General features: G+C 35.5%; 2 protein-coding genes across 2 annotated transcripts in view; both read left to right on the top strand.

The window, feature by feature from the left end:
* LOC134842856 (ethanolamine kinase 2-like) overlaps nucleotides 1-17068 on the top strand; it is a 262324-nt gene that overhangs the window by 147796 nt on the left and 97460 nt on the right. The window lies entirely within an intron of this gene.
* Nucleotides 16-2459, top strand: LOC134841991 (rRNA-processing protein FCF1 homolog). The gene is made up of 2 exons (XM_063858121.1): nucleotides 16-487; nucleotides 2202-2459. The coding sequence occupies exons 1-2, from the start codon at nucleotides 56-58 to the stop codon at nucleotides 2385-2387; spliced, it is 618 nt and encodes a 205-aa protein (XP_063714191.1). The 5' UTR covers nucleotides 16-55; the 3' UTR covers nucleotides 2388-2459.

Below are 17068 nucleotides of genomic sequence, written 5' to 3'. Positions count from 1 at the left end.
GATTATGGCGCACTACTGAATAAACTGATTTCTGGGGTTTTTTATAGACTTCGCCATGGCTGGTGGGAAAAAGAAATCAAATATGCGCAAAGTAGTCGCCGCCAAAACTTCACTGATGAAGAAAATGATCAGCGAAAAAGACCCGAGGCTGAAGTCGAACGTGGAGGCATCTGAAAAAGCGAAAGCGGAAGCTGCGAAGAAAGAAGAAGCGAAGCGAGTGCCTCATTACTCCTCGTCTTTGTTCTACACATACAACATGAACCTCGGACCTCCTTTTCGAATCCTACTGGATACAAATTTTATCAACTTTTCCATCAAGAACAAAATGGACATAATAGATTGTGCAGTTAAATGTTTGTATGCCAAATGCATTCCTTGTATATCGGAGTGCGTGGTGGGCGAGTTGGAGAAACTGGGGAAGAAGTACAAAGTGGCATTAAAGATTATCAGAGATCCGAGATATCAAATATTGCCGTGCTTACACAAGGTTCTTTTTTCAACATTTTGAGAGTGGCATTCATTTGTTCATTTCCAATTGATGTTTTGGCGATTCGCAGAGGATCTACGCAAGGCGATCAGACCTGTCTAAGTGTATTTGGTTTCTCTTATTTCCCTACATTGCAAACTATTTTTTTTTTGCTGAGCCAAGCAAATATTTTTTCGAAGCAGGCTGTGGTAGCCCTGAAGCTAGAGGTCAAGTGAGAGCTAGTCTTCACATATAATTGTTGCCATGGCAGGGATCGAATTGATAATCAGAAGACCCAATAGTGAACGCCTTACCACTATGCTAAGTGGCTCTTAACCTGGAGGGGTTAAAATATTAACTGTTGTTAATGAAACAAGTGAAAATTTCAATTAAAGGTTAATAAAACGAAAAAAGTATATTGTGATTTTTTCATTTTATTCCTGCAAACACTATGTGGAAATTAGTTTTTTTTGCGGAAGGTACTGCATCAAAAAGAGAAAATTCCTTGCTTCAATTGAATTTGGAATGATTTAATTCACCGCTTATGATTTAATGGGTAAGAAAGAAAGAAAGAATTAATTTCTCTGGTCTAATCTTAACACATTTCATACAAATACAACTCATTAACAAGTAAACTTTGAACCAGAGGGGACACCAGAAGGACCATTCGGTCGCCGGATAGTGCCAAAGAACTTCTGAACATCAATGGGAAATAAGTGAAGATTAATCGTATCAAATTTTATGACCTCATACAATTTCGCGCGTTAAATTTTAACTTTATAGCACATGATAGGCAAATTATCATAGTTCGTACAAAATCAGTGCAACTGCTGCGACAGACGCAAAAATGCATGGCCGTTAAGTTGTTGAGGGATGACCGTAAAATTTCAAAAATTGTTGGCAAAACAAGATTGGTAAAATAGAACATAAATATTACATAGAATAAAATTGTAGACAGTAGAATGACATAGGATAGTGTGATGCGGTGTATAGATTCGAATAGACTGATTTATATTGCTGCTAAAATACAAATTGATGATATTTTTTAGGTTGAGCTAATTTTAAAAAAGCCTCAATCATAAAAATTTTATAGCAGCAAGCATAAATTCAGTATTGATATGATGTAGTTTTTAGGGCCGGATCTAGGAGGTTTTCGATAGGTTGGGGCGAATTTTCAAAAATTCATTGGACATTTTGTCGACATTTTTTAATTTTCAGGTCCACCAAATAATTGATTTTCGATAAACTGGCAAAAAAGGCGTTTTTAGTCTCTTTTTGGAAAGTTTGTACCATAAAATCAAGTTTTGTCGGCGCGCGTTACCATTTCAATTATAGAATATTATAGCCGATGGCGACTTAAGAAAAATTTTAGTGTCCGTCAGCCACAAATTGATGTCCTAAAAAAGAAGCAAAGGGGGACGCTTTGGGTGACCTTGGCGTCAAATTCCCAAGGAAGGGGGAAGGAGGCGATAGCTTCCTACCCATAAATCTGATACTGGTTGCTTCCTTTCATACAAACACTGTATTGTTAAGTTACGAGGTTTTTTTGTCGCAATTATTTGTCATCAATTCTTGCCGAGCATTTTGTTCCCCAGCTTCATCTGTGTAATATAAGAAGAATAATAATCTCTGAAGATGAATTAACGTGGGACATCGTCATGTTTACTAAAACTGAAGCTACCTTGAGCTAATTGAGTTGGCAATGTGTGTGTTTTGTGCAAATGTATGTGTTTAGGGAACATATGCAGACGACTGTATCATAGAGCGAGTCACCCAACACAAGTGCTACATTGTGGGCACGTGTGACAAAGACCTGAAGAGACGCATCCGCAAGATTCCAGGAGTGCCCATCATGTACATGAGCAACCACAGATACTCCATCGAGCGCATGCCAGACGCGTACGGAGCGCCCAGATTATAGAGAAGTGTTTGTTCAGACCTAGATTGTTTAATCATAGATTCTGTGAAAAATTCAAGTCCGATTACGTTCAAATATCTATTAGATCAAATTAGTGAATCGAAAAAGGCCTACTCGACCATTATGAGTTGATTATGATGGTAATGTTTTTCGCCGATATAGTTTTGCTTCCTAATTCAATTCAAATTTGATCAGAGTTGGCGATCTTGTGTAGAACTGTTATTTAAATTTTGTCATATTTGCTGCTTGTTAATTGCGAATTTTCCGATATTTTAACTTTCGAGTTACTTAAAATTAAGTAGTTTCTGCTGACAATGCTATCGTTTAGTAGGAACAAGTATTGATTGTCGGCCAATTATTTAGCTGCTTATCTGTTGTCGGCTTAGTTGTCACATCTTGGAATTGTTTTTTTTTCTACGCGCATTTTTTTAATGTTTTTTTTAAATGTTTTATTTACGCATACATCTGTATTTAACTTACCTTGACTTCATATTTCCTTCTTTGTTGTTTTTGTTTTGCCAAAAAATTCCTCGGCCAAAATTATTTCGGACTATTTTTTCATCGGGTTAATGACCTAATTTTTTAGACGTTTCAAGACCAAGACAATTTCAGCCATCCCCACCGTACTTTTTAAGTTGGATGTATGTTTACCAATCTGTTTGTTGAAGTTTCATTTTTTTCATTTTGGAAAATTTCACTTTTTGCAGAAATTATTGTTTTCTCAGTAACTGTTTTTAAAAAAAGGAGTATCAATCGAAAGACCGCTTATTCTTCTGTGTGCCTTCATACTTCCCTGCAGTCTTTTTTTAATTTGACCCCTCTGTATACAGCATTCGAAAAAGTGTGTGGGAATATGTGACCCATATTTTTGATTTTTTTTTCGATTTCACGAAAACTACCGCTCTCAAATGTGAGTTTTTAGTTGCAATGGTTAGAACTGTTTTGAAAAACTCTTATGGCCGTCGGAAAAGTCAAATTTTTGATATTTTGACCGTTTTTTAATATTCTCGAAAACTACCCTGCCATACCTGAGATTTTGTGTTAAATTCTCATAAAGGGCTTTGGGAAGTTCATTTGCTGATGCGACTACGCCCAATTTTTTTACTTCAAACGTTTTGGCTCTCAGAAAAGTAAAATATTTGATTTTGTGACCGTTGTTATTTAAAGATTTTGACTTTTCTCAAAAAGACTCTCACAAACCTGATATTTTGGGTTCAATGAGATAACGGTTAGTGGGAAGCTCCTCTGCATTATCGCCCTTTGATTTTGACCGTTTTCTTGAACATTTTGAATCTTCTCGAAAACTACCCTGTCATACTTGAGATTTTGGGTTCAATTCTGAGAACTGGTTTCGGGAAGTTCATTAGCTCATGCGACTACGCACAAATTTTTTGACTCCAAAATTTTTGCCCTTCGGAAATTTTTTTTGATTTTGTGACCGGTTTTTGGAAAGATTTCTCAAACTAACCTCTCAATTGTGAGATTTTGGGTTCAATCGAAATTACAGATTGCGTGAATCTTTTATGAATATTGTTTCTGCATAATTTGTTCACACAAAAAGCTATGATTCTCGGAATTGTCAAATTTTGATTTTTTGACCGTTTTTATTTTACGTTTCTTGCTAACTATCCTGCCAATTTTGATATTAAAGGTTTAATCAAATGAAACGGTTGTTGAAAGCCTGCCTTTCGAATTTGCTCTGCCCAGTTTGTTGAATAAAATTATGGCATTCAAGTCAGCCATTTTTTTGGAAACTTTACGCGAAAACTACCGGGTTTACGCGAAAACTACCCGGCCAATTCTCAGGTTGCGTTCAATCGAGAAAACCGATTTTGAAATCTTCTTTGCTTAAGCGGCCATAACTTGCTTTTTGCAGAAAAACTTTGTGGGTTTTGGAAAGTCTTTTGAACGATTTTTGGAACTTTCGACCGCTTTAGAAATTTTTTGAATCTTCATAAAATTTACACAATCAAATCCGAGATAAAAAGTTCCATTGAAAGGAACGGGTTGCGATAATTGTTCTTGCAGAAGCAGCGATTCCTAAATTTTTTGTTAGGGGAATGTTATCTTCTTGGAAAAATTGATTATTTTCAAATTTTTTACTCCTCTGACTTATTTTAGTAGAGAAACAACTAATGTTTTTAGGCACAGTCACATTTTCTTACTTTTCGAGCCGCATCACACTTTTGAAATCACACTTTTTGTGCTGCGTTATAGCGAACTCATTCATTATTTAACAGGTTCCTCTAGCTTCAGCTGGGCCTATGTTTGTTTTTTATCGAGACTTACGAAAAGTTTGGTTCACCTAGTTTTTTTTCAACTTATGTTTTTTTTTGCATTGTATCACAATTGGTGCGAAGCTCTGCTTCGCCTCTGTGTTGACATTTGATAATTCCCTCAAACAAAGTGTGAGCGTTCATTTTTTTAAAAGCCTCTTCGGCATTATCAATCTGAAAAAGCTAATACATAATGTTATGTATGCGTAAAAGCTTAAACATACGCAGGTTAGCTATAGCGCTTTAAAAGGTGTATCTCTAATTAAAACAGCAACAGCGCTCAAAATTATGTATCTATACTAAACACAAGTAGAGATAACGTGTAATTCTAAAATATGTAAACTTGGCTTCAACATGGCAGGCATAAATATAGTATAGATAAAGAAGGTAGCGTTACCTTTACAGCTTCGTAAGAACCGGTGGTTAAGGCACATCTTTTAGTAGTAGGTTTTACTTCGGCGTAGGTTACTTTGGCATCGAATCCCGCTCTGTTCGTGTTTTTAGCATTCCGTCTTTGATTTGAGGGGGGATGGGTTCGTTCTGACCTCTCTCAACCCACCACATTTTAGGGGGTCAATGTTTCAGGGGGATGGTGTCTACTCTACGGCGCAGTCAATTTATCTTGCGGGGGGTCCCGACAATTATATAGTGCAGCGAAGATTATTTATACACCAGGAAACGGCTGTGCTATCCTAAGAGCTAATGTTTTCCAACCGAACTCACATAATTTAGTGCTTAAAAATACCGCATTGCTTTTACATTTATCAGTTTTATCCGTTTCTTAGTGGATATTATTATATAGTAAGATGCTATGAAGCAGTTGCGAAGACATTAGAAAAATTCTGGGAGAATAGAAGGCGAATGTTTTTTTTTGTTACCAAGTTAAGCTGGAATTGAATTTTTTTTCCATTTTAAAGCTCCCGTTTGCAATTTTTTTGCATGGGTTTGCTAACTGCAGATTTGCTTCTGTGTAGAAGATCTGAAAGATTTTAAATTGAAATAAAGCGAATCTGATTTCACTAGATTTATTGATTTGGTTGCCCCTTTAGTGGTCAACCGACTGCATGCTCTTACCATCAAGAGTCTCGGAAAGCTCGAAAAAACCTGCGTTTTCTTCGGACGAACTGGCTTGACTCAAATTATTTATTTCTGCTGATGCGAAATTATTTTGCCAATATTAGTCAGGCAAAAAGGCATTTTTTCTGTTTGTTTCATGCAACGTCCTGCATGTCTTGCTGACCTCTTGGTATTAAACATCTATCTGAGCATTTTATAGCTTCTCACAGCTGGTATCCAAAAGGGTGTTCGTTTGTACTTGTGTATATGATTCATGACCGCTCCATAAAACAGAGTTTGAAGCAAGTGGCTCCTAATTAAGTGAGTGATTGGTAGATCGAATGTCGTCAAGCGAAATTTTCAAGGGCTTATTAGGTGTGAATGAATATTAAGAATTTGTATTTTGACGTTCTCTTCAAGTTCAATTTCTAATTGGAAAAATAATTGAGCTCTCCAATGCAGTAAAGGAAGTGGGTGAAAAATTAAGCCCCAAGTCAAAAGTATTTTATTTTCAGTTTTTATCAGTTGAAGTTGAGTTAAGGTCTAAAAAGTGTAACTCATAATATTAAATGTTTTAAGTTATATACAATACAATACTTCAAAAAATACAGAATTTATCAATAGGAGAGGATCAATTTAAGCAAGCGCAGAAGGTAATGTAATTCAATTTGTTAAAGCGCCTATGAAGCAATATCTATTCTAAAATCTATAAGTTAACCTATGAGCTATTTATTCCTAAGAGAAAGCCAAAATGTTGTATTTTCAAATTCCAAAATGATCCTTTGATCTGGGGTTTGAGTCTCGGCCGGAAATTGTTTTTTTTTCAGTAAGTATTATGCAACTTTAAAAAATCGGTAAAATTTGACTTTCGTTTTGTCTGCTCAAGTTTTGTCGGCTTGGTTGCCACATCAGTTGCAAGTGCCAGTGTTGTTCATATTAGTTTAAGGGGGGAGGGGGGGGGGGGGGGGGTTGGAAACTTATGAAGTTTTTTTCGTAATATGTTTTTTTTGGCCCAGCGGGTGTCAGTTGAAGGATTGTTGGCTTTATTTCCGATTCGTAAGTTTTTTTTCGTAGAAAAAAGTTCTAAAATGGTCGTATAACTACAGATATTCATTCATACTTATTAATGCATGTTCATTCATACTTATTAGTGCATTCATATATTAATGCACTGTTTGATTTCTATTCGAATTTATCTTCTCAAAATTAGGTAATTTGCGCTCTCCAAATACGAACGTTGAAATAGCGCAAAAAACGTTTCAAAAAAGATTTTTAATTTTTAGATTTTCCAGCGGAATCAAAACTTCACCTCTTTTTCAGTTTGGTCAAGTTAGGTTTATTTTATCAAGAAGTGTTTAACATTTATTTGTCTCGAAACCAAAAAGCATTAAGTCAAGATTTTTTTAGTACTTTGAAGTTCGAAAATTGGAGTTTTTTCAATAAAAAATGCAGTTTTCATTTTCCTTGTGCTCATTGATTCTTTTTCAACTGTCTGTTGACTATGTTTTACGGTTTGAATGTCTGGCACGTTTGCATAGATTGAACTTTCATCGAGACTTGCTCAGATTTAAATTATGGTAGAAATTATCATTTGCTTAAAACTTGTATGTTTGTGCTGTATCGCAAGTGTTGTTTTGCCCATCTATTTTACCCTTGTAAAGGTTTTGACAGTCGGGTACTAGACTTTTTTCACGGAAAAAACTTTATTCACAGAATGGTCAATTTAGTAGAGCTAGTAATTTTCAGTGCTGATATGCTCAATTTCTAGAAAATTGTTTAAAATTATCATCATTTGGGTAATAATTCGGTGAAGCTCGCTTCAGTTATTATTATTTTTTTTCAAATAAATTTCATGAAAAATTGATGACTTTTTCGGATTCCTGGTTTAAATTCTTTTCCGGTGCCCACCTTCATAAAGGTTATCCCGGATCATCTGCAGCACCTCTGGTGTCTAGCTAGGTTAGTTTTAGAGACAACTTTTACCCAACTTTGACACGGAGATACTGCCTTCGGGCCCCTTTATTTGCCTTCTGTTTGTTTAAGAGGCAGTGTGGCTCGGCTAAGACTAAACCCCCCTTCCCAAAAAGGGTATCCAGGTTCGTCCGCTTGCGCGTCTTGAAACCTTTTTTTTCTTTTTGGGGGATGTTCTTTTTGCTGTAACACTCTCCACCACTGGTAGGTAGAACATCTGGGATAGCCCTGGTTTAAATTGCCCTATTTTATGTTTTCATCACCGTATTTTCTAAAGCTTGAATTTAATATTGATTTGAACAGTGTTTAGTGTAATTGGAAGTTCAGTATATTTCGAGTTTCAAAACGTTTCATGTATAAATTTTTTTTGACAAGACTAATTTTGAGCATAGTTTCAAATCTTTAGCGCTGACTATTTGAAAAATGGGAAGGAATTTTGTATAAGGGTGTATTTTTTTTCCCCACGCAAAATCAGGTACAAAAAATAATTATGGGATTAAGTCGAGTAAAATCGGGTACAAAATTTTTTTATGGGAATGAGTCGAGTCGATCAGCCCTTTCAGTCGTGATTCGAACGACATTAAAAAGTTTCCAAAAAGTTGTCCCAATAGCGAGAAAAACAGGTGTGAAACGTTTGATTTTCATTCTAATTCGAACGAATAATGCGAGCGAGCAGGTTGACTATAGTTTGCGATAGTTGACCTTGGAACAATTGATGAAGGAAATCATTGTTTTTTAAAATTTAAGTGGCTTTGACGCAGCTTTGATTGCTTAAATGCGAACTGAATATAAGATCATAGTATTTCAGCCTGAAAGGTTTTTTAAAATTACTGAAAACTTCGATTTTCTTCCGAGATATTTGGAAGTGCGTGTTTTTTCTATATATTTAAGGTTTTTTTTTATTAATTCAGAAAATTTGCCAGATCGAAAAAAAAGTTTTTTTTTGTATTTAGTCTACTCCGTACTTGTAAACTGCGAAGATAAATGTGGCAGGAAATTGGAGCTCACCTTTTTCAATCTCAGTTGCAAATTTTTTGCTTTATTTTTGTCTTCAATTTCGGTATCTATGTATATTTCTCAAATACTATTTGGCAAGTGATTACCTAGCTGGGCATGTTTCATTGGTTTCGTTTATGCGCATTCATTGCTGCCTGGAATTTACATAATAAACCAAGACTTCTTGTGTCAGGCGGAAAAAGAGCGCATCCTTATTATTCATCATTCGACCTTTGGGTGTAAATTTTAATATTTATTTTTGTTGACCCTTACTTACAAAATTATGCTCCAAGCAAATTCTATCACAAACAATTTTGACTGCTGGTTGAAATCGTTCGAAAGGTATGGCCCAGAAATTTTTAATCAAAAATAAAATATCTACTCGAGCGTGCTAAAAGACGAAACGATCCGGCAGCGAAAACGAATGATAATTAGGTGGATGTATGGAAAGTTCAAATGTGAACATTGTAAAAGTGGTGTTTGGAACTCGACTCAGTGCAACACTGAAATTTTATATGGATACAACTCAACTAAAAACACAAGCTGAAATTAAAATTGCGAGGGAATTTAAGCAAGGTTGCCGCTCTTGCAATAAAGAAACCGGACCGGTTTTTGACCAAGAAGCTACAGACATAGCGATGTCGAAGGCTATCGAGATTATCAAGAAGGTCATGTATAATTTGACTGCGCCTGCAAATGTATCATCCGAGCCGCATTCACAAGCTCGGGATCGAAAAAACCCTCATGATTCTAGCAGATGTGAAGCATGTAGGGCACGCGTTTGCTGTGAAAACGTGATAAGGACTGTATCTAGCGGGCAATCCAGAGTTTTCGACGATAGATATCATGGAATGCAGACAAAAGTAGAGTGGGCTTTATTTGTTGGAGATAATTTTGCTACAAAAATTTCGGTTCCTAATGCAAACTCTATGCGAGAAAGTCTTGTGCGACACCCACCGCGAGAAAGTCCTGAATGGAGCGGTATGCGAGAGAGACCGGCTTGGACTGGTCTGCGAGAAACTCCGGCGTGGTCAGTTCCGCGAGAAAGCCTGACAGAAAACGTTTCGTCTTGGGCAGTTTCGCCAGGTCCAATTAGGGTCTTTTCGCCAATAGATCAAGCTTGGGTCTCAACGATTGATTGTCCAGATAGGGCTGTTTTGCGAGAAAGTTCAGTAAGATCTGTTTCGCGAGAAACTCGAGCCAGGGACGTTTCACGAGAAAGGAGCATCATCATCCTTGGCATCATCGTCATCTTCGTGTTGGTTTGTTTTGTTTTGGCTATTGGCCTATTGATCAACTTTACCTATTGATCCAGTTTTCATCAAAAATGTGTCAGCAATGATTTGTTCTTGAAATTCAACGAGCTTTAAGTCATTTAATTATTACTTTGAAAATCAAAAGCTGATTTTTTTTTTCTAAAAACAAACATTTTTTTCCGTTTTCTTGGGTTCATTGCCTCTTTTCCAACGAATTTCGTCGATTTTGATGCGAATTTGTCGATTTTGATGCATCATGATAATTGATGTATATATGTTGATGATGTGTATAAGTATGATGATAATTGACATAAAAGAGATAATCGTTTTTTTTTTCAGTCAAGAAGAAGAACAAGATCCTAAAGGCTCACGCGGTGCAAAGTGAGGCTTTCCTCTAGGTCTTATTAAGCAGTCTTCTGTTGAGAGGTTCCATCTAGCTGTTGTGACCAAAATAAATGCTCGTTGTCTTTTTGAGTTAACTGTTTTTTAGATGAAATAACTCGCGGGTACATTAATCATAAGCTCAAGGATTCAAAATAAGAACATTAATTTTTGATTACTTTTGTTTAATCAAAATTTTTCTAAAAGAATAGTTTTCAGGCGATTTGTTTGGTGACGTGACGCAATTTTCACCAGAGTTTTCAGTGATAAACTGATCAAATGAATGCATAAATTGTGCAAACATTGTTATAAAAGATCATAAAAAGTCAAGAGACCTCGCCACGATATCGTATTTTTTGAAGGAAAGTCAGAATGCCCTGTGGATGCAAAGCTCAATTCTATGCAATATTCTAAATTATACAGGACTTATTCTAACATTTCAAGTTTTTATTCTAAGTTATACTCGCAAAATAAGCGCTGTTTTGTTTTTTAAACTTTTTATCAGATTCTTGTTCGGATAATTTGCTTTTGATTAGTCTTCCGATAAGCAAGGATATTAAACTCGGGTACTAAACCTTTTTCCCGTGAACAACTTTGTCCACAGGATCTTCACTTCTAGACGATCTTCACTTCTAGAGGATCTTTTATCTGACATGCTCAATATCTTAAAAGTTCAATTAAAATCACTATCACTTAGCTAGTTATTAGTTCAAGACCGTTTCAGGTTGTGATTATTTTTTCAAAAAAATCTTTCTAGTTTTTTTCACGTTCTTGGTTTTCGTCCTAGTTTCTGTTGGTTCATTTTCCGTTTTTAAACTCTATTGTTTTTATCTAGTAGTGTTTTTATTGGTTTAATTTTCAAAACATGGGTTTAAATGTTTCTAATTTAAACAGTTTTTACTACAGAGTCAACTTATTTTACCTAATTTCGAGGGCAACATTTATTTGTTTGGGATTATGTGTTGCAGAGTTTGAATGGTTGTGAAACCTTTTTAATTTAATGAGTTGTTTAGGGCAACAGTTTTGTTTTTGGCTCAACTGATTTCGGCCCAAGTTTGTTGCCTTTTTTGCCGCTCAGTAAATGATTTCCATTTTTAAGGGATGTTTATGAACTTCATCTGATACAAATATTAAGTTTTTGTAGCTGCACTTTTGCAACTTTTGTGAAATTATTTTTTCCAACATATTTTATTAAATTTTTTTTTACTTCGGTTTTTTTCATTCACTGTTTTGTAGCGCAATGCATCGCAAGTGTTGCGAAGCTCCACTTCGCCTCTGTGTTTAATCTTCCTCATGTAGGGTCTACTTAACAATCGCCCTTACCCCTCCCATATGGTATCTACTAATTGCAACCCTGTAAAAGCAGTAAATTAGCGCTTGAGCATTTTTTGCTGCATTCTGATTGGCCTCGAAAGTTCAATCTACATAACAATTATCCCCTGCCTTGAAAAAGGGGGTAAGTGCTGAGATGAACCGTCAATTCAGTTGATTTTTTAAACGTATTGCGCAATTTTTTGGAGACTTCCTCGTCTTCTAGAATGTTTTAAGAGGCTCCTTTCGATATAAATTTTTTGTCAATTAACTTGGTAATTTTGGCGTAATTCACGGTTAATTAAAAAAAGCCCAAAATGACCCATTTTCGGGGTAAATTTTTTGGTTCCGAATTTTGAAAATAATTCGGAACATGATAGTTCTGGTGAAACTTCAAGCGATAATTATTCTGCTCACTTTTAGTCTAATCCTAACCCAATTTGAGAAAACGCGTTTGAAGTTTCAAATTTTGTTATTCTTGTCTGGATAATTTAAATCAGCACTGTAGCTAGCCGCAATTGAATTTTGAACCGAATTATTTTGCCACGTCAAAAAAACAAAAAAAAAACAAACGAAAATCCAACCAAAATTTCATTGTTACGGTTTTTTAAATTTGAGGAATATATTTGTATTCTGGGGATTGTTTTTGTTAGACAGATCTATTTATTAAAGAACTTATTCTAAATGGGGGATCGATCCCGTGATTTTCGTGTTCCGGTGGGGGGGGGGGGGGGGGGAGGGTTAGGCGCACATTTATACGTATTTATATACTTACCCGACTTTACGGTCGCTCTGAAACGAGTCCAACGAAATTGCTTGTTTAATACTTCGATGATGAAAGTTTAACGCGAGTTGCAATCGTTTCAATTGAATTGAGCAAGGTAATTGATCATTTTATTTCCCGATTAGCAAGCGTTATCAAACTGTAATATAGACTATATTTTCGGGTTTAACTTGTTATACAGAATCACTTGTATCTTGGTTCATAATGAGTTCAAACTTCTATGCGTTCTCGGCCAACAGCATGGAAGTAACGAATATGCCTGGGACGGCAAAGGTCCTGGGGTTGAATCTGACCAAGGCCTTTTTTTTCAAACGGGAAATATTGTTTTAAGAAAAAAATTGGCGGTCAAGTATTTGTCTGCTTATCTGTTGTCACATCTTGGAATCGTTTTTTTTTGCTGCCTGGTCTGATTGAGTTACTCCTACGTATTTTATTCTTTGTTTCTTTTTTAATTTTATTCTTTGTTTTAGACTTCGTATTTTATTCTTTGTTGCTTTTTGTTTCGCTAAAAAAACTCGGCCCAAATAATTTCCGCCAATTTTGGGTCTTGCCTAGTTTTGGGTGTTTTCATGTGAAACACAAATTTCACACTCCCTTCAGCATTTTTCAAGTTGGTTGTATGTTTATCAATCGTTTTGTTGAAGTTTTGTTTTCGATATGGAAAATTATAGACCGCCCACTCTCTTTTGTGCCTGCATACTCCCTTAGAGTCTCTCTTTACTTGACCCCTCTGTCTACAGCCTTCGGAAAAGTCTGTGGGGGAGTGTTTGACCCATATTTTGATTTTTCGTTTGTTTTCTCAAAAAATAAACTTTCAAATCTGATATTGTGGTTTCAACGGAGACAATTTTGGGTCTTGCCTAATTTTGGGTCTTTTCATGAGAAACACAATTTTCACACTCCCTTCAGCATTTTTCAACTTGTTTGTATGTTTATCAATCGTTTTGTTGAAGTTTTGTTTTCAATGTGGAAAATTAAAGACCGCCCAGTCTCTTTTGTGCCTGCATACTCCCTTAGAGTCTCTCTTTCCTTGACCCCTCTGTCTACAGCCTTCGGAAAAGTCTGTGGGGGAATGTTGACCCATATTTTGATTTTTCGTTTGTTTTCTCAAAAAATAAACTTTCAAATCTGATATTGTGGTTTCAACGGAGACAATTTTGGGTCTTGCCTAATTTTGGGTCTTTTCATGAGAAACACAATTTTCACACTCCCTTCAGCATTTTTTAACTTGGTTGTATGTTTATCAATCGTTTTGTTGAAGTTTTGTTTTCAATGTGGAAAATTAAAGACCGCCCAGTCTCTTTTGTGCCTGCATACTCCCTTAGAGTCTCTCTTTACTTGACCCCTCTGTCTACAGCCTTCGGAAAAGTCTGTGGGGGAGTGTTTGACCCATATTTTGATTTTTCGTTTGTTTTCTCAAAAAATAAACTTTCAAATCTGATATTGTGGTTTCAACGGAGACAATTTTGGGTCTTGCCTAATTTTGGGTCTTTTCATGAGAAACACAATTTTCACACTCCCTTCAGCATTTTTCAACTTGGTTGTATGTTTATCAATCGTTTTGTTGAAGTTTTGTTTTCAATGTGGAAAATTAAAGACCGCCCAGTCTCTTTTGTGCCTGCATACTCCCTTAGAGTCTCTCTTTACTTGACCCCACTGTCTACAGCCTTCGGAAAAGTCTGTGGGGGAGTGTTTGACCCATATTTTGATTTTTCGTTTGTTTTCTCAAAAAATAACCTCTCAAATCTAATATTGTGGTTTCAACGGGTACTGGCAACCTCGGAAAAGTCAAAGTTTTGATTTTTTGACTGTTTTTAAAGGTGACTACCCTCGAAAACTACCCTGCCATATCTGAGATTTTTGGTTCAATTCAAAGAAACGGGTTAAGTTTGGGAGACTCATTTACTTTTGCTACTACGCTCAAATTTTCTGAAACCGAAATATATGGCCCTTGGAAAAGTCAAAACTTTGAATATTTGACCTTTTTTTAAAGCTTTTGACTTTTCTCGAGAAATGCTCTCCCAAATCTGAGATTTTGGGTTCAATCAAAATGAAAGGTTGCTTGAATCCCTTCTGCATAAGGGGCTTTGCCTTATTGCTTCACGCAAAAATCTATGATTCTCGGAAATATCAATTTTTTGATTTATTGATTGTTTTTTTGGACTTTTCCCGCTAACTATTCTGCCAAATCCGACATCCTAGTTTAATTGAAAAAAACGGGCTGCCAAAAGCCTGCCTTTTTAATTGGCTATGCCCATTTTGTTTAAGGAAAAAAGCCTACAAACAAGTCAACATTTTGAAATTTTTGACCGTTTTTCTTTTGATATTTTTTGACTTTACGCAAAAACTATCTTGCAAATTTAAAGTTTTATTTAATCGCGAAACCCGGTTTTGAGAATCTTCTCTGCTCAAACGGCCACAACCTTAATTTTTTCAGAAAAAAGTTACGGACTTTGCACAATTTACATTATCATATCTGGGATGAATAGTTCAATTGAAAGACCCGGTTGCGATTATTGTTCTTGCCGATGCGGCGACTCCTTAATTTTTTGTAAAAGAAATGTTATCTCCATAGGAAAATTGGTTATCTCAAAATTTTTAACTCGTCTCACTTATTTTAGTTTTTCAAACAACATTTTTCGTGCCGCTTAAATCGCGCCGCTTTTTCGTGCCGCATACGAAATTTTTGGTTACCTACTTTTTTCAACACTTGAAAATTTTTTCGACTTATTTTTTTAAAATGTCTGTGTTGAATCGCAAGTGGTGCGAAACTGTGCTTCGCCTTTGTGTGAACACTCGATTTTTGAGATTATCAACTATGTTTCATAGTTTGTCAATATTTCTTAATCAAAAACCCGTGGCGCCCGGTTTAAGCGGAGGCGGATCATTTAGTTCCTGTTATACGAGTTTAGTTGCCTTCATAGTTTGATTCATTCTATGCTTATTTGTGATTTTAGTCTAAATTCCCGCATTTGAGTCGAGTTTTCGGGCACTTGTATGATCTCTACTTGCTATATCGCCAGTTTGTTGTTGTTTTGTTTCCACGCGTTGTTTGAAATTCATGATCGTTAAGGATAATAAAAATATTAACGTTTTGTCAGGTTCCACAAGAAAAAAAAATTGTGGATTTTTAAATCGGCATGGAATTTTCTAGCACAGGCGATTCGGTACATGGGAATTGGCGGTATGGGAGTTTTGTCATAGTATCATTTTTCCGGACACTATTTGCTGGTCGGTATTTCAATGTTGAGTGGTTTAGTTTTTTTTTCCTGGTCATGCAATAAATGGTGTTCAGAGATCTGTGTCTCCAAGAGTATAGTTAGGTTGAGAAAAATATGAAAACGAGTGGTTTGCCTATGTTGGTTAATTGGTACTCAAGTGCTCGTTTTTTTTTCAGTGCATATCGATACATTAAGAATATAAATTGCCCAGCCAAGATCATGTATGTTGGGAATTTTCGTTCCTTAGGAAAAAGTTTTTTGTTAGGTTGTGGTTTCTAATTGACCCTGAGCTATCTTTAATTGAAATTTTCAAACAGTTGGAGGTGGCTGAGATGAATTCTTCGAGTCTTTTCGAAAACATTTTTGGTGTCCTCCAAATTTTAACATAGTATCTTAGTGAAATTATCATAAGTGATTTTTTTTGGCTCTTTGCCACTTCCCACAATCTTTCGATTTGCTTTAATCAATGAAACTTGGCGTGGTGACCAAAAGAACAATTATGAACAGTTTTTTTTTGTACCATACATAGTATCGAGGGTTTAGCCATTATAATACGTAAAACAATTATATACAAAAGAAAATTTGAAAAGTGGTGGTGAATAGGAGCTATTTTTGAAAAAATTTGAGTCGATGAACGTAGTTCAGAATTTTTTAGTAGGTCGCGCTGATTTTCTGTGTTTTTATTTTCAGGAAAAGTATTTTTCCAGGAAATACTTTTCGCGGTATGACTTTGGATTTCTTTTTAAGTTCAACTCATTATTTCCTTTGTTAAAAGGAAGGCAATCTCCAATATCGAACAGTGAAAGTGTAAATGTCACGAAAAATGTGATCGACTTTAAGTTTCGAAAATGGAATTTGTTATCGAATTTCCCAGCGACATAAAAGTTTTAACTATTGATCCTGTTTTCTCAAATAGGGTAATTCCATAAAAAAAGTGTCAAATATTTCAGAAATTCAAGGAGCTTTAAGGCCATCTATTTTTTTCTTTGAAATTCGAAAATTGAGATTTTTTCGAAAAATATCGTCCGTATTTTTTAACTGTTTACTTGCGTTCATTGACTCTTTTCGAACAGTCTGTTGGCTATTTTCTGTTGAGCGGTTTTTTTCAACTGAAATATTTATTTTACATCCAAAAGTTTTTGTTAATTAGCTTAAGTCTTGTTGAGGTTTGTAAAATTTATAATCGTGAAGCGAATGAGGTTATAATTTTTCATTCAGTTTATTTTGGCCTTAACTAATCTGGGTTGTTTTGTTTTGTTTGAGAGGTTGATTTCTAATGTTGATCTTTTTCGGTTTGTCGATGCTCCTCAAATTTTTTTTATTAGAGAGAGATGATTATAGAGAGCATATAACTTTTGATTAAGTTAGTCTACCGGGTTAGTTTTGAGGGTGAAACTTCAATAACCTATTGTTCGGACCAATGAAAATTAGA

Source organism: Symsagittifera roscoffensis, chromosome 3 (assembly GCF_963678635.1).
Source record: "Symsagittifera roscoffensis chromosome 3, txSymRosc1.1, whole genome shotgun sequence".
Classification (NCBI taxonomy): domain Eukaryota; kingdom Metazoa; phylum Xenacoelomorpha; order Acoela; family Convolutidae; genus Symsagittifera; species Symsagittifera roscoffensis.
Note: the sequence above shows the minus strand (reverse complement) of the source record. Positions and strands in the feature narration are given on the sequence as shown.

What these genes read in the sequence shown, in the direction of transcription:
- LOC134841991 (XM_063858121.1), top strand. Translation starts at nt 56, where the DNA reads ATGGCTGGTGGGAAAAAGAAATCAAATATGCGCAAAGTAGTCGCCGCC. An exon ending in TATTGCCGTGCTTACACAAG is followed by an intron (nt 488 to 2,201) that starts GTTCTTTTTTCA and finishes GTATGTGTTTAG; the next exon opens with GGAACATATGCAGACGACTG.